The sequence below is a fragment of the Pseudophryne corroboree genome, chromosome 5, assembly GCF_028390025.1.
Source record: "Pseudophryne corroboree isolate aPseCor3 chromosome 5, aPseCor3.hap2, whole genome shotgun sequence".
Lineage (NCBI taxonomy): Eukaryota > Metazoa > Chordata > Amphibia > Anura > Myobatrachidae > Pseudophryne > Pseudophryne corroboree.
In genome coordinates this window covers 671,329,975-671,348,327 of record NC_086448.1, presented here as the reverse complement: position 1 = coordinate 671,348,327, position 18,353 = coordinate 671,329,975, and the positions used below count along the sequence as shown (strand labels likewise).

The 18,353-nt window shown below is 47.7% G+C and overlaps 1 protein-coding gene across 1 annotated transcript in view; it reads right to left on the bottom strand.

Moving 5' to 3' along the window:
• RP1 (RP1 axonemal microtubule associated) overlaps positions 1–18,353 on the bottom strand; it is a 1,008,071-nt gene that overhangs the window by 676,055 nt on the left and 313,663 nt on the right. Inside the window, exon 17 of the mRNA XM_063923729.1 lies at positions 11,270–11,407. Within this exon, the coding sequence (XP_063779799.1) occupies positions 11,270–11,407 (138 nt within the window). The remainder of the gene's footprint in view (positions 1–11,269; positions 11,408–18,353) is intronic.

The following is an 18,353-nucleotide window of genomic DNA, read 5'->3' as shown; positions in this document are numbered from 1 at the left end:
GTAATAAAACACTTTGCTGTTTCAAAAGTGACACATATGGTCCAGGGACAAGTTAGGTTTGGGCGGGCTTAATTTAGTGACCAATGGGCATTTCTTCACTATTTAAAGCCAACACAAACGTATCCTGTCCCTGGACCACTTGTAGTGTTCCCGGAAAATGTAAAAGGTTGGCTTATTTAACACAATTGAAGTATCTTTCCACATCTTTCCACTTCAGTTGAGGCGCTGTCTATAGAATCTCATCGCCAAACATACCTGAAGAGGAACGCGCATTCCTCTAATGTAGTGAACTGGAAAAAAATATTATTTGTTGATTTTTAAATACAATTTCTCTGACGTCCTAGTGGATGCTGGGAACTCCGAAAGGACCATGGGGAATAGCGGCTCCGCAGGAGACTGGGCACAAAAGTAAAAGCTTTAGGACTACCTGGTGTGCACTGGCTCCTTCCCCTATGACCCTCCTCCAAGCCTCAGTTAGATTTTTGTGCCCGAACGAGAAGGGTGCACACTAGGTGGCTCTCCTGAGCTGCTTAGTGAAAAAGTTTAAGTATAGGTTTTTTATTTTCAGTGAATCCTGCTGGCAACAGGTTCACTGCACCGAGGGACTAAGGGGAGAAGAAGCGAACTCACCTGCGTGCAGAGTGGATTGGGCTTCAGTTCTTAGGCTACTGGACATTAGCTCCAGAGGGACGATCACAGGCCCAGCCATGGATGGGTCCCAGAGCCGCGCCGCCGGCCCCCTTACAGAGCCAGAAGACACACAAGCGCCATTTTCCCTCACAGCTCCGCTATAAGGACGTCTCCCTGACTCTCCCCTGCAGTCCTGCACTACAGAAACAGGGTAAAACAAGAGAGGGGGGGCACTAATTTGGCAGATAAATCAATACAGCAGCTATATAAGGGAAAAACACTTATATAAGGTTATCCCTGTATATATATAGCGCTCTGGTGTGTGCTGGCAAACTCTCCCTCTGTCTCCCCAAAGGGCTAGTGGGGTCCTGTCCTCTATCAGAGCATTCCCTGTGTGTGTGCTGTGTGTCGGTACGTTGTGTCGACATGTATGAGGAGGAAAATGGTATGGAGGCGGAGCAATTGCCTGTAATAGTGATGTCACCCCCTAGGGAGTCGACACCTGACTGGATGGTCTTATGGAAGGAATTACGTGATAGCGTCAGCACTTTACAAAAGACTGTTGACGGCAAATCAGTTATTACCTGTACAGGCGTCTCAAACACCGTCAGGGGCTCTAAAGCGCCCGTTACCTCAGATGGTCGACACAGACCCAGACACGGACACTGACTCCAGTGTCGACGGCGAGGAAACAAACGTATTTTCCAGTAGGGCCACACGTTACATGATCACGGCAATGAAGGAGGTTTTGAACATTTCTGATACTACAAGTACCACAAAAAAGGGTATTATGTGGGGTGTGAAAAAACTACCCGTAGTTTTTCCTGAATCAGATGAATTAAATGAGGTGTGTGATGAAGCGTGGGTTTCCCCCGATAAAAAACTGCTAATTTCTAAAAAATTATTGGCATTATACCCTTTCCCACCAGAGGTTAGGGCGCGTTGGGAAACACCCCCTAGGGTAGATAAGGCGCTCACACGCTTATCAAAACAAGTGGCGTTACCGTCTCCTGATACGGCCGCCCTCAAGGAACCAGCTGATAGGAAGCTGGAAAATATCCTAAAAAGTATATACACACATACTGGTATTATACTGCGACCAGCAATCGCCTCAGCCTGGATGTGCAGTGCTGGGGTGGCTTGGTCGGATTCCCTGACTGAAAATATTGATACCCTGGACAGGGACAGTATATTATTGACTATAGAGCATTTAAAGGATGCATTTCTATATATGCGAGATGCACAGAGGGATATTTGCACTCTGGCATCAAGAGTAAGTGCGCTGTCCATTTCTGCCAGAAGAGGGTTATGGACGCGACAGTGGTCAGGTGATGCGGATTCCAAACGGCATATGGAAGTATTGCCGTATAAAGGGGAGGAGTTATTTGAGGTCGGTCTATCGGACCTGGTGGCCACGGCAACGGCTGGGAAATCCACCTTTTTACCCCAGGTCACCTCTCAGCAGAAAAAGACACCGTCTTTTCAGGCTCAGTCCTTTCGTCCCCATAAGGGCAAGCGGGCAAAAGGCCACTCATATCTGACCCGGGGCAGAGGAAGGGGAAAAAGACTGCAGCAGGCAGCCTCTTCCCAGGAACAGAAGCCCTCCCCCGCTTCTGCCAAGTCCTCAGCATGACGCTGGGGCCTTACAAGCGGACTCAGGCACGGTGGGGGCCCGTCTCAAGAATTTCAGCGCGCAGTCGGCTCACTCGCAAGTGGACCCCTGGATCCTGCAGGTAGTATCTCAGGGGTACAAATTGGAATTCGAGACGTCTCCCCCTCGCCGGTTCCTGAAGTCTGCTTTACCAACGTCTCCCTCCGACAGGGAGGCGGTATTGGAAGCCATTCACAAGCTGTATTCCCAGCAGGTGATAATCAAGGTACCCCTCCTACAACAGGGAAAGGGGTATTATTCCACGCTGTTTGTGGTACCGAAGCCGGACGGCTCGGTGAGACCTATTTTAAATCTGAAATCCTTGAACACTTACATACAAAGGTTCAAATTCAAGATGAAGTCACTCAGAGCAGTGATAGCGAACCTTGAAGAAGGGGACTATATGGTGTCTCTGGACATCAAGGATGCTTACCTCCATGTCCCAATTTGCCCTTCTCACCAAGGGTACCTCAGGTTTGTGGTACAGAACTGTCACTATCAGTTTCAGACGCTGCCGTTTGGATTGACCACGGCACCCCGGGTCTTTACCAAGGTAATGGCCGAAATGATGATTCTTCTTCGAAGAAAAGGCGTCTTAATTATCCCTTACTTGGACGATCTCCTGATAAGGGCAAGGTCCAGGGAACAGTTAGAGGTCGGAGTAGCACTATCTCAAGTAGTACTACGACAGCACGGGTGGATTCTAAATATTCCAAAATCGCAGCTGATTCCGACGACAGGTCTGCTGTTCCTAGGGATGATTCTGGACACAGTCCAGAAAAAGGTGTTTCTCCCGGAGGAGAAAGCCAGGGAGTTATCCGAGCTAGTCAGGAACCTCCTAAAACCAGGCCAAGTGTCAGTGCATCAATGCACAAGGGTCCTGGGAAAAATGGTGGCTTCTTACGAAGCGATTCCATTCGCCAGATTCCACGCAAGAACTTTTCAGTGGGATCTGCTGGACAAATGGTCCGGATCGCATCTTCAGATGCATCAGCGGATAACCCTGTCTCCAAGGACAAGGGTGTCTCTCCTGTGGTGGTTGCAGAGTGCTCATCTTCTAGAGGGCCGCAGATTCGGCATTCAGGACTGGGTCCTGGTGACCACGGATGCCAGCCTGAGAGGCTGGGGAGCAGTCACACAGGGAAGAAATTTCCAGGGCTTGTGGTCAAGCATGGAAACGTCATTTCACATAAATATCCTGGAACTAAGGGCCATTTACAATGCCCTAAGTCAAGCAAGGCCTCTGCTTCAGGGTCAGCCGGTGTTGATCCAGTCGGACAATATCACGGCAGTCGCCCACGTAAACAGACAGGGCGGCACAAGAAGCAGGAGGGCAATGGCAGAAGTTGCAAGGATTCTTCGCTGGGCGGAAAATCATGTGATAGCACTGTCAGCAGTGTTCATTCCGGGAGTGGACAACTGGGAAGCAGACTTCCTCAGCAGACACGACCTCCACCCGGGGGAGTGGGGACTTCACCCAGAAGTCTTCCACATGATTGTGAACCGTTGGGAAAAACCAAAGGTGGACATGATGGCGTCCCGCCTCAACAAAAAACTAGACAGATATTGCGCCAGGTCAAGGGACCCTCAGGCAATAGCTGTGGACGCTCTGGTAACACCGTGGGTGTACCAGTCAGTGTATGTGTTCCCTCCTCTGCCTCTCATACCCAAGGTACTGAGAATCATAAGAAGGAGAGGAGTAAGGACTATACTCGTGGCTCCGGATTGGCCAAGAAGGACTTGGTACCCGGAACTTCAAGAGATGCTCACGGAGGACCCGTGGCCTCTACCTCTAAGAAAGGACCTGCTCTAGCAGGGACCCTGTCTGTTCCAAGACTTACCGCGGCTACGTTTGACGGCATGGCGGTTGAACGCCGGATCCTGAAGGAAAGGCATTCCGGATGAAGTCATCCCTACCCTGATCAAAGCCAGGAAGGATGTAACTGTGCAACATTATCACCGTATTTGGCGTAAATATGTTGCGTGGTGTGAGGCCAGGAAGGCCCCTACAGAGGAATTTCAACTTGGTCGTTTCCTGCATTTCCTGCAAACAGGACTGTCTATGGGCCTAAAATTAGGGTCCATTAAGGTTCAAATTTCGGCCCTGTCGATTTTCTTCCAGAAAGAACTAGCTTCAGTTCCTGAAGTTCAGACGTTTGTCAAGGGGGTACTGCATATACAGCCTCCTTTTGTGCCTCCAGTGGCACCTTGGGATCTCAATGTAGTTTTGGGGTTCCTAAAATCACATTGGTTTGAACCACTCACCACTGTGGACTTAAAATATCTCACATGGAAAGTGGTAATGCTGTTAGCCCTGGCTTCAGCCAGGCGTGTCTCAGAATTGGCGGCTTTATCCTATAAAAGCCCTTACCTAATTTTTCATACGGACAGGGCAGAATTGAGGACTCGTCCTCAATTTCTCCCTAAGGTGGTTTCAGCGTTTCACTTAAACCAGCCTATTGTGGTACCTGCGGCTACTAGGGACTTGGAGGACTCCAAGTTGCTGGACGTAGTCAGGGCCCTGAAAATATATGTTTCCAGGACGGCTGGAGTCAGAAAATCTGACTCGCTGTTTATCCTGTATGCACCCAACAAGCTGGGTGCTCCTGCTTCTAAGCAGACTATTGCTCGTTGGATTTGTAGTACAATTCAGCTTGCACATTCTGTGTCAGGCCTGCCACAGCCAAAATCTGTAAAAGCCCATTCCACAAGGAAAGTGGGCTCATCTTGGGCGGCTGCCCGAGGGGTCTCGGCTTAACAACTTTGCCGAGCAGCTACTTGGTCAGGGGCAAACACGTTTGCTAAATTCTACAAATTTGATACCCTGGCTGAGGAGGACCTGGAGTTCTCTCATTCGGTGCTGCAGAGTCATCCGCACTCTCCCGCCCGTTTGGGAGCTTTGGTATAATCCCCATGGTCCTTTCGGAGTTCCCAGCATCCACTAGGACGTCAGAGAAAATAAGAATTTACTTACCGATAATTCTATTTCTCATAGTCCGTAGTGGATGCTGGGCGCCCATCCCAAGTGCGGATTGTCTGCAATACTTGTACATAGTTATTGTTACAAAAATCGGGTTATTATTGTTGTGAGCCATCTTTTCAGAGGCTCCTCTGTTATCATGCTGTTAACTGGGTTCAGATCACAAGTTGTACGGTGTGATTGGTGTGGCTGGTATGAGTCTTACCCGGGATTCAAAATCCTTCCTTATTGTGTACGCTCGTCCGGGCACAGTATCCTAACTGAGGCTTGGAGGAGGGTCATAGGGGGAGGAGCCAGTGCACACCAGGTAGTCCTAAAGCTTTTACTTTTGTGCCCAGTCTCCTGCGGAGCCGCTATTCCCCATGGTCCTTTCGGAGTTCCCAGCATCCACTACGGACTATGAGAAATAGAATTATCGGTAAGTAAATTCTTATTTTTCATGAATCACTCAAAAATGAAAGCTTTTATAGCATGTGATCAGATCACGATCCCAAAATAAAACTTTGGGGATTTATTATCAACAGTATGAACAATTTTTGAGTTTTTTCAAACATTTTAAATATTGGCTTTTTAAGATAATAAAAAGTTTGTTTCTGAAAATGTAAATTTTTTTTTTTTTACATGTTTATGAAAATATACTGTACTGCTGTATTATAAAGAGGTTTAAAATGAGACCTTGCCCAACTCTCTAGCTCAATTAGATGAGCTGCAAGTGCAATAATAAAAACAAACGTTAATAGCACATTTTTTATGAAAAAATTGCAGCTTTAAAGTTCAAAACTGTTGAACATATCAGCCTAACATTTGGGGGTTTTCTTAACACCCGTGGCAGCATGTATTATACCATATTTCATCACAATCTGAAATGGTCAGTCTGAAACCTGTGTCGTGTTGATGTGGAATAACCCAATCCCTTCATAACTCCATTGTGGCAATTGTATAATTCAGTGGATGCACAATATAGGTCTGATTCTGAGGTGGGAGTAAAGCGAAAGAGAGCAAGTAACTGTGCAACTGGAACAAACCGTGGGGGTCATTCCGACCCGTTCGCACGCTGCTTTTTTTGCAGCCGTGCGAACAGGTCCGAATTGCGCATGCGCACGGGCGCCAATGCACAGGCGCGTTGTTACCCGGCGACGGCCGTTGCCGGGCAGTGATGAGATCACCGAGGAAAGCGTTCGCAGCGGCGAGCGCAAGAAGATTAAAATCAGGAAGGCGTTCCTTGGTGGCAACTGACCATTTTCTGGGAGTGGTGAGGAAAACGCAGGCGTGTCCAGGCGTTTGCAGGGCAGGTGTGTGACGTCAGTTCCGGGACCTGACAGACTGAAGTGATCGCAGTGGCTGAGTAAGAAACTACACAAAACTTTTTTGCCCCGCTCCCCTGCACATGCCTTCGCACACTTGCTAAGATAAAACACACTCCCCCATAGGCGGCAACTATGTGATCACATGGACTGCAAAAAGTTGCAGCGTGCGATCAACTTGGAATAGCCCCCCATGTTGCAATGCAAAGGGTGCAAAAAAAATGTATTGTCTTTGCATGCAGGGTAAATACTGGCTGCTTTTGCATGTAGCCCCCAAATGCTGGACAGCTTTATTTTTACACAGCAATTTACATTTGAGTTTGGAGACAACCCTCTCATATATGAATCGCTCTGCACATTTTAGATCCCCCAGCTGCAGTGCAATATGGATTTCCAAAGGAGCACAGTTACTTGCTCTTTTTTGTTTTATTCCCAACCACAGAATCAGGCCTCAGGTGTGTTTTTTTTTTTACTGCCGGTCACTCTGTTTTGCTTACACAGGGACGGGTGCAGAGTGTCAAAATTGGTGTAAATTACTGTAAAAAAAAAACAGAAAAAAAGTGTATTTCCCCCCATATGCCAAGCTGTGTATATCTTAAGATGTGACCGTCTCTGAACTGGCAGCATATGCACCTGCGTTACAAGAAGTCATCATCATTATCATCATCACAACAGTATATTGCACCTACTCTGTAGCCAGTGGTAATTTTGACAAGGATTTTTAGTTTTAGTCATATTCAATTAGCTCAGACAATTTCGGAGCAATTGAATTCACCCCCCTGCGTATACAATTGCGGACCATTTCCACCTGTTTTTAAGGCATTTTGGTCAATACATTTTCACTTTTTTTTTTTAGCATAAAGGCATTGGCCAAAAATGCCTCAAAATCAATGAAAACGGCCCAAGTTATCACCGACGCAGCTGTGAAAACACTTGAATTCGCCGATCCACATGTTGTTTGCTCCTGCTGAATTTTTCACCTAGGCAAAAAAATGGGTTTGCTGTTGAATAGAGCGAATCCCCATTGACCCCCCAAAAAAGCGAAAAGTGCAATTTTTTCGACTAGGCGAATAAAAAACAACCCTAATTGAATACACTCTTAGGGGTATATTCAATAACTGTCGGAAGCTGCCGTCTTGTCGGAAAGACGGCAGCTTCCGTCAGTTTTACGTCAGAAGGGGTTCCGACCTATTCATTAGTGCCCCGTTTATTCCGACAAGTCGGGAAACTCGACTTGTCGGAATGCATGCTGATCGGCGGCTCGTGCATTGTCGGAAGCGGGACCAAACCCGACAGGTTTTAGCCCGTTTCCGACAATCTCAATCCGACTTTAAAAAAAGTCGGATTGAGATGAGACTAGTGGTGCTGCGGCCGGCGGGGGAAGCATTGATCGGCGGCCGGCGGGAGGAGCAGGCTGCTGGGGGACATGTCTGCGGCAGGGGGAGGCGTTGCAGGGAGAGAGGTGCCTGGCCATCCCCCGGCCAGGCACCTCTCTCCCTGCAGCGCCTCCCCCCGCCGCCGCAGACATGTTACCCCGCTGCCAGCACCTCCTGCCGGCCACCGATCAATGCTCCCCCCGCCGCCGCAGCACCTTTCTTCCTGCTGCCTGCGGCTCCACACATGTCCCCCGCAGCCAGCCCCTCCCGCTCACAGTCGCCGCTCTCTGCTCTCCTGGCCGCTGCTGTCAGTGCATCCGCAGCCGCTGACAGTAGCGGCCTGACAGGACGGCCAAATCCGACAGTCGGATTTGGCCGTCCATTGAATAGGGGTTGTCGGATCCATTCCGACAACTAAATGTCGGAATGGATCCGACTCCTATTGAATATACCCCTTAGTCACTTAATATTGCAGTTGGTTCAAAGTCGCATTTTAGTCATTTTCTTTTGCTTCATTTTAGTTAAGATTTAGTCAGTGAATCTCAGTTTTCATTTTAGTCTAATTTTATTAAATGTTTTAGTCATAATGTTTGCAAACAGGTTAGTCATACTGTAATGGATTTTGCTGAAGAACGTTTCTATAAAGTTCCCTTGAGAAGTTTATATACCTTAACTATGTGTTAGTTTTGTTTGCCCCTATGTACTAAGCCATACTTACCTACTTCAATTTCTCCTCTACGGGAAAAGCCCGGAGTGGAGACGATGCAGTAGACTTCGGGGGGCGGGGCTGGGCTGTGATATCATCAAGCCCCGAATCGCGAATCGCGTCATTTGAATCCCTTCCTCTCCCCACGGACCCGCGAATATGGGAGAGTATGTCTACATCCTGTCCGCATCACTAGGGTGCGAGCAGGATGCAGGAGACCTGCTTACTCTTCCGGGGGTGCAGGGGCTACCCCAAAAAACGGGATCCTCCCGCAGCTTCCGAGAGACTAAGCAAGTATGTACTAAGCCTTAGAGAGAGATAAAGTGGACGGAGATAAAGTACCAGCCAACCAGCTCCTAACTGCCGTGGCAAGAGCCGCTACTCCTGATCCCGGCGACCCCCCGCAACCCTCCCGCTCCCAGGCTGCAGCGGGCGCCGTGGGCTGTGTGGGCGCCCGCTCCAGTGACGAAGACTAGAATTCTTAATTGACCCCTAGTGTCTGTGCGGCGCTACTATGGGAGAGACATAGTAGAGAGGAGTCGGCGGCCAGAGACGGAGGGTAGCGCAGCAGGAGCGGTAAGTATTGTGTGTGTGTTTTTGTTTTTTAATGTGTGTGTGTGTGCGTGCAGCGCTACTGGGGCACAACTACTGGGGGCACTGGCACAGCTACAGGGGGCATTGGTGGATACAGGGGGGGCACTCGCCCCCCCCCCCCTGTCGTTTCTGACTTCTTCTTTTTTTGTCAAAAAGTGAACAGCAGCAGCACTACTGCTATTTCCGTCAGTCAGATTTGATAAAAGAGCCGGCAGGCACTAGGGCCCTACGTGGCTCTAACAGCAAGTCCGTGTGGTAACCAATGGGGAGCTCACACCACAACCTACCTCCCCCACTGCCAGCCGGCCAGAGTCCAGCCCAGGCGCGGGGTTCAAATGCCAGCATCAAGTAAGACTGTTACTTATGACGGCGCAGAAAAATTCATTAGCCCTCACTGCACCGCACAATAATCCCAGTGCTTCCTCCTCCACTTCCTTTATCACCATGCTAGGTGCAGTCAAACTCAGCCTCAGCTTTGAGAAGGCGGCCCGTGTGATTGTGACAGGGCTGTCCTGCAGATGTCTTATGCTGCTTGTTAGAGATCCAGCTGGCTGCTTCTGCTAATCAAATATGGGCAGTTTGTGTCCTGCAGTCTGAGTCTCAGTTCAGTGCCCAAAACAAGGTATGCTGCACTTGCCACCACCAACTAAAAACTATAATAATTATATTGTGCTGGGGTGCCTTCCAGGATCCCATAACTAATGGAACAGGTGACCAGCATTTCAAGGCCCAATCAGCCTTTTCATCAGGGTGAAACATTGGCAATAAACCAGGTTGCGCTCCTACAGCCAGTCATTACCTGATGGCATATTCTGTGAGGCCATGCCCCCTGTGATACCACACCCCTTATCCGGTAGCATGCGTGCCTTAGGTGCATGTAAATATAACTATTGCCGTTCCCCTATCATGGTGCCCCCCCCCCTTTCATTTTCTTCTGGATCCACCCCTGACAGGGGGCACAACTATTGGGGGCACTGGCACAGCTACAAGGGGCACAGCTACAGGGGTCACAACTACTGGGGGCACTGGCACAGCTACAGGGGGAACAACTGCTGGGTCACAACTACAGGGGGCACAACTACTGGGGGCACAGCTACAAAGGGCACAGCTACATGGAGCACAGCTACAGGGATCACAACTACTGGGGGCATTGGCACAGCTACAGGGGGCACTGGCACAGCTACAGGTTGCACAACTGCTGGGGTCACATCTACAGGGGTCACAACTACTGGGGGCACAGCTACAAGGCGCACAGCTACAAGGGGCACAGCTACTAGGGGCACAACTACGGGGGGGCACAACTACTGGGGGCACGGCTAGGGGCACAGCTACAGGGGGCAAAACTACTGGGGGCACAGCTACAAGGGGCACAGCTACAAGGGGCACAGCTACTAGGGGCACAACTACGGGGGGCACAACTACTGGGGGCACAACTACAGGGGGCAAAGCTACTGGGGGCACTGTTACAGGGGGCACAGCTACAGGGGGCACAGCTACTAGGGGCACAACTACGGGGGGGCACAACTACTGGGGGCATGGCTAGGGGGCACAGCTACAGGGGGCAAAACTACTGGGGGCACAGCTACAAGGGGCACAGCTACAAGGGGCACAGCTACTAGGGGCACAACTACGGGGGGCACAACTACTGGGGGCACAACTACAGGGGGCAAAGCTACTGGGGGCACTGTTACAGGGGGCACAGCTACAGGGGTCACAACCACTGGGGGCACAGCTACTGGGCTCACAACTATTGGGGGCACTGCTACAAAGAGGCACAGCTGCTGGGGGCACAACTACTGGGGGCAAATCTACTGGGGGTACAGCTACAGGGGGGCACAAGTACAAGGAGATAACTGTGGCCATGCCCCTTCCCTATGAAGAAGCCACGCCCAAACTCTGTTTTACCTGGGGGGGGGGGCACAGGAAACTTTCGCCCTGAGCGCCACAAGGTCTAGAACCGGCCCTGACCAGATAGCACATACAGTATGAGCTGATATTATCCAGGATTGTACTGATTCAACAACTCACTGTTGCTCGTTGCGGGTGATACAGATGGACTGCGAGCCACGAGACCCTGTGTTTCAGCAATTACTTCAGGTTGTTTCAGGACCTCTTCCTTTTTCTGGCTGAGATTCGCAGATGTTCCCATAGGCTTTTCTCTGCCAACTATAGTGAAAAAAACAAACAACTTACTGAATGCGATTGGCTGTGTCACACAGGCTGTCCCAAATGTACCCAGCACAGAACAGAATATATGTAATACATTTATATGTCACACTGTATACTAATACTATCTTACCTATTTAATAGAGACTGCATTGTGTAAATGTTCTATATGTGTTACTCGTGCTTACTAGTATACAGTATATTGCACAAACTGCAAAAGCATTCCTTTCAGTTCCATTATCTGGAGTAGGAGCCAACTACACTGTACTGGTATCCCTCATAGGGCAACTGCTACTTGATCTAGTACCTGAAATAGGGTGCCGGATACCCACATGCATTTTTGCCAAGTTAAGTATGAAGAACAGGTTAGACACAGTGCCTAATGACCCTCTAGCTCCAAAACAGGAATAATTACTTGTTCTGGGGCCTAGAGCATGGGAACCGCTTACAATTGTGAAAACCAGCAATTGTCTGGTCAGCGCAGGATTTGTGTCTCTTTGAGGTCCCGATAAAACATAGTGCCCCTCCCAGAGACTACCATACCAGCTTTCAGTTTTTTTCCCATTTGAACTAAACACATAATTTACGGGATGGGTATAAAATGCCGGTGGTAAAGATCTTGACAGTCAGAATCCCGACAGCGGAATTCCAAAGGGCATAATGCCGATGGATCCCGGTGAGTATTATTTATAACCCTAACCCACCACTCCCACAACCTAATCCTAACCCAAGACAAGTGTGTAGGCATTGACTGGATGTAGAATCTGAGAGCAGGTCTGCAGTAGGATTGCATAAACAGTCTGATCTGCCGAGGATTGGACAAGTGTGTATCCAGATTAATTATTTACATATATATATTATGTGGGAAGGGGCATCATAGTAAGTGCTCCTCCTGGGCACCAGGGCTAGGCTTATGTCCCTGTTTAAAAATGATGGGGGCACCAATGCTTTTTCTTGCCCAGGGCACCAAATGTGCCCTAGGCAAGTTGCGTCTCAGGAAATAGATGTTCCTAACCTAATTCAATCATAAAAAAAGTCAATTTCTGAGAATTTTGGGGGAAATATATTAGCCAGTTAAGTGAAGAGCTGTAAAAAATATGCATCAGGAGCCAGAGAATGTGAAGGAGAAATGTTTGTAGTATGGAGGTCAGAGTTATCAAGGCATATTGCATTATAGAGACCTGTAATAAGGACCTTGAGAGCATGGCATATATCATATAAAGTATTGGAAGCAGAGATTAATCAAAAAATACCCTGATTGGGCTGCACCTTAAGGAACCAGAATGGGGTAGGGGGGTTCGGCTGCCATGCAGTTGGCCGCTGTAGAATAAGACGAATCCCTAATTTATTCCATGTTGACGATGTCCGCATAGCATAATTGAAGAAGGTTGTTCGTTATCCATCTGTCCTGAGACCATGTACTGTAACTTACTGCTAAAACCTTCACATTATTATTCAGCACCATCCAGCCGAAGACCTACATGCAATAATAGTCTACATCATATTCCCCAGCAGCCAAAATATACTTTTCATTCCACAGACATCATTAGATTAGTAGATGCCAAGACCAAATACTGCATGTAAGTTATGTATAACCTTTCTTATCTGCACGTGTGCAGCATGAATGGGGAGGATGAATAAACACTGTGCTGTTTAGTCGGGAAGTGGTTAAAATACTGCCAGTTGGGATCCCACGGTCACAATACTGACCTCGGTATCCCAACAGGCAGTGAAATGCCGCCACCGGTATACCGTTGAAACAGGCTATTCTCCCTCTGTGGGTGTCCACGACACCCATAGAGGGAGAATATAACCAGTGGCAAGAGCAGCGAGTCACCGTGCCCACAGCGTGGCGCGTGCAGCGAGCCCGCAAGGGGCTTTCTAGTGCTCACCCCGCTGCCGGCATTCTGGAGACGGTATCCCATCCGCCGGGGAATCGTATGTATTTCGTTTAGTCAATAGTATGAGATAGTCACCATAACTAACTAAGGGGCGTATTTATCCCTCTGTTTAGGGCATGATAATTACCCAACATGCAATGTGGTAGTGAAGATGACTGCATGCATTTATTAAAGCTGAGGCGCCAGGACAGAGCATCTGGTGAGTGTACTGCGCATGTGCGGCCATCGGTCTGCAGATGTTTCAGTGGGGGCGAACTACAAGAGATTCCTCTCTGAAAACAAATTGATAGAGAAGCCCATAGGCTACTTTGGGCTAATGGCATCTGAATCCAGGGATACTTACCTTTTGTGGGAATACGCATTTTCCATTTTTGGGGATTTTTCACAAAATAACTTTGGTAAATGTGACCCTAAAGCTAACACTGCACACTGAATACTCTGCTATAACGTACATAAGAAATATTAAATAAAAACCCAATAATTGGAGGTTGTAATATGAGGGAATTAAGAGGTTGGAATGTTCAGAGAAGGAGAAATCGCTAACACATTGCTTGCACGGAACTAAATGTGTATATAATACAAAGTTGTTTGCATATCTGGGAGTGCCCTGTCCCTATCCATATGATTGGCTTGATACACATCATCATCACCTCCATTGTACACCTGCTCTAGCCCTATCACTGGTGCAAAACTTACATCTGAGAACAGGGTGTATCAATGTTTCTAACTATGTATGGCTCAATATTATTATTATTATTATTATTATTATTTACGAGTCTATTCATGATCACTTAAGTTGTATACACACTAGAGATGAGCGGGTTCGGTTTCTCTGAATCCGAACCCGCACGAACTTCATGTTTTTTTTCACGGGTCCGAGCGACTCGGATCTTCCCGCCTTGCTCGGTTAACCCGAGCGCGCCCGAACGTCATCATGACGCTGTCGGATTCTCGCGAGGCTCGGATTCTATCGCGAGACTCGGATTCTATATAAGGAGCCGCGCGTCGCCGCCATTTTCACACGTGCATTGAGATTGATAGGGAGAGGACGTGGCTGGCGTCCTCTCCGTTTAGAATAGATTAGAGAGACACTTGATTTACTAATTTTGGGGAGCATTAGGAGTACTCAGTACAGTGCAGAGTTTTGCTGATAGTGACCACCAGTTTTATTTATAATCCGTTCTCTGCCTGAAAAAAGCGATACACAGCACACAGTGACTCAGTCACATACCATATCTGTGTGCACTGCTCAGGCTCAGGCCAGTGTGCTGCATCATCTATTATCTATATATAATATTATATATATATGATTATCTGTCTGACTGCTCAGCTCACACAGCTTATAATTGTGGGGGAGACTGGGGAGCACTACTGCAGTGCCAGTTATAGGTTATAGCAGGAGCCAGGAGTACATAATATATTATATAGTGAGTGACCACCAGACACACAGTGCAGTTTATTTAATATATCCGTTCTCTGCCTGAAAAAAGCGATACACACAGTGACTCAGTCAGTCACATACCATATCTGTGTGCACTGCTCAGGCTCAGGCCAGTGTGCTGCATCATCTATATATATTATATATCTGTCTGACTGCTCAGCTCACACAGATTATAATTGTGGGGGAGACTGGGGAGCACTACTGCAGTGCCAGTTATAGGTTATAGCAGGAGCCAGGAGTACATAATATTATATTAAAACAGTGCACACTTTTGCTGCAGGAGTGCCACTGCCAGTGTGACTAGTGACCAGTGACCTGACCACCAGTATATATAATATTAGTAGTATACTATCTCTTTATCAACCAGTCTATATTAGCAGCAGACACAGTACAGTGCGGTAGTTCACGGCTGTGGCTACCTCTGTGTCGGCACTCGGCAGCCCGTCCATAATTGTATATACCACCTAACCATGGTTTTTTTTTCTTTCTTTATACATACATACTAGTTACGAGTATACTATCTCTTTATCAACCAGTCTATATTAGCAGCAGACACAGTACAGTGCGGTAGTTCACGGCTGTGGCTACCTCTGTGTCGGCACTCGGCAGCCCGTCCATAATTGTATATACCACCTAACCGTGGTTTTTTTTTCTTTCTTTATACATACATACTAGTTACGAGTATACTATCTCTTTATCAACCAGTCTATATATTAGCAGCAGACACAGTACAGTGCGGTAGTTCACGGCTGTGGCTACCTCTGTGTCGGCACTCGGCAGCCCGTCCATAATTGTATATACCACCTAACCGTGGTTTTTTTTTCTTTCTTTATACATACATACTAGTTACGAGTATACTATCTCTTTATCAACCAGTCTATATATTAGCAGCAGACACAGTACAGTGCGGTAGTTCACGGCTGTGGCTACCTCTGTGTCGGCACTCGGCAGCCCGTCCATAATTGTATATACCACCTAACCGTGGTTTTTTTTTCTTTCTTTATACATACATACTAGTTACGAGTATACTATCTCTTTATCAACCAGTCTATATATTAGCAGCAGACACAGTACAGTGCGGTAGTTCACGGCTGTGGTTACCTCTGTGTCGGCACTCGGCAGCCCGTCCATAATTGTATATACCACCTAACCGTGGTTTTTTTTTCTTTCTTTATACATACATACTAGTTACGAGTATACTATCTCTTTATCAACCAGTCTATATATTAGCAGCAGACACAGTACAGTGCGGTAGTTCACGGCTGTGGCTACCTCTGTGTCGGCACTCGGCAGCCCGTCCATAATTGTATATACCACCTAACCGTGGTTTTTTTTTCTTTCTTTATACATACATACTAGTTACGAGTATACTATCTCTTTATCAACCAGTCTATATATTAGCAGCAGACACAGTACAGTGCGGTAGTTCACGGCTGTGGCTACCTCTGTGTCGGCACTCGGCAGCCCGTCCATAATTGTATATACCACCTAACCGTGGTTTTTTTTTCTTTCTTTATACATACATACTAGTTACGAGTATACTATCTCTTTATCAACCAGTCTATATATTAGCAGCAGACACAGTACAGTGCGGTAGTTCACGGCTGTGGCTACCTCTGTGTCGGCACTCGGCAGCCCGTCCATAATTGTATATACCACCTAACCGTGGTTTTTTTTTCTTTCTTTATACATACATACTAGTTACGAGTATACTATCTCTTTATCAACCAGTCTATATATTAGCAGCAGACACAGTACAGTGCGGTAGTTCACGGCTGTGGCTACCTCTGTGTCGGCACTCGGCAGCCCGTCCATAATTGTATATACCACCTAACCGTGGTTTTTTTTTCTTTCTTTATACATACATACTAGTTACGAGTATACTATCTCTTTATCAACCAGTCTATATATTAGCAGCAGACACAGTACAGTGCGGTAGTTCACAGCTGTGGCTACCTCTGTGTCGGCACTCGGCAGCCCGTCCATAATTGTATATACCACCTAACCGTGGTTTTTTTTTCTTTCTTTATACATACATACTAGTTACGAGTATACTATCTCTTTATCAACCAGTCTATATATTAGCAGCAGACACAGTACAGTGCGGTAGTTCACGGCTGTGGCTACCTCTGTGTCGGCACTCGGCAGCCCGTCCATAATTGTATACTAGTATCCAATCCATCCATCTCCATTGTTTACCTGAGGTGCCTTTTAGTTGTGCCTATTAAAATATGGAGAACAAAAATGTTGAGGTTCCAAAATTAGGGAAAGATCAAGATCCACTTCCACCTCGTGCTGAAGCTGCTGCCACTAGTCATGGCCGAGACGATGAAATGCCAGCAACGTCGTCTGCCAGGGCCGATGCCCAATGGCATAGTACAGAGCATGTCAAAACCAAAACACCAAATATCAGTAAAAAAAGGACTCCAAAACCTAAAATAAAATTGTCGGAGGAGAAGCGTAAACTTGCCAATATGCCATTTACCACACGGAGTGGCAAGGAACGGCTGAGGCCCTGGCCTATGTTCATGGCTAGTGGTTCAGCTTCACATGAGGATGGAAGCACTCAGCCTCTCGCTAGAAAACTGAAAAGACTCAAGCTGGCAAAAGCACCGCAAAGAACTGTGCGTTCTTTGAAATCCCAAATCCACAAGGAGAGTCCAATTGTGTCGGTTGCGATGCCTGACCTTCCCAACACTGGACGTGAAGAGCATGCGCCTTCCACCATTTGCACGCCCCCTGCAAGTGCTGGAAGGAGCACCCGCAGTCCAGTTCCTGATAGTCAGATTGAAGATGTCAGTGTTGAAGTACACCAGGATGAGGAGGATATGGGTGTTGCTGGCGCTGGGGAGGAAATTGACCAGGAGGATTCTGATGGTGAGGTGGTTTGTTTAAGTCAGGCACCCGGGGAGACACCTGTTGTCCGTGGGAGGAATATGGCCGTTGACATGCCAGGTGAAAATACCAAAAAAATCAGCTCTTCGGTGTGGAGGTATTTCACCAGAAATGCGGACAACAGGTGTCAAGCCGTGTGTTCCCTTTGTCAAGCTGTAATAAGTAGGGGTAAGGACGTTAACCACCTCGGAACATCCTCCCTTATACGTCACCTGCAGCGCATTCATAATAAGTCAGTGACAAGTTCAAAAACTTTGGGTGACAGCGGAAGCAGTCCACTGACCAGTAAATCCCTTCCTCTTGTAACCAAGCTCACGCAAACCACCCCACCAACTCCCTCAGTGTCAATTTCCTCCTTCCCCAGGAATGCCAATAGTCCTGCAGGCCATGTCACTGGCAATTCTGACGAGTCCTCTCCTGCCTGGGATTCCTCCGATGCATCCTTGCGTGTAACGCCTACTGCTGCTGGCGCTGCTGTTGTTGCCACTGGGAGTCGATGGTCATCCCAGAGGGGAAGTCGTAAGCCCACTTGTACTACTTCCAGTAAGCAATTGACTGTTCAACAGTCCTTTGCGAGGAAGATGAAATATCACAGCAGTCATCCTACTGCAAAGCGGATAACTGAGTCCTTGACAACTATGTTGGTGTTAGACGTGCGTCCGGTATCCGCCGTTAGTTCACAGGGAACTAGACAATTTATTGAGGCAGT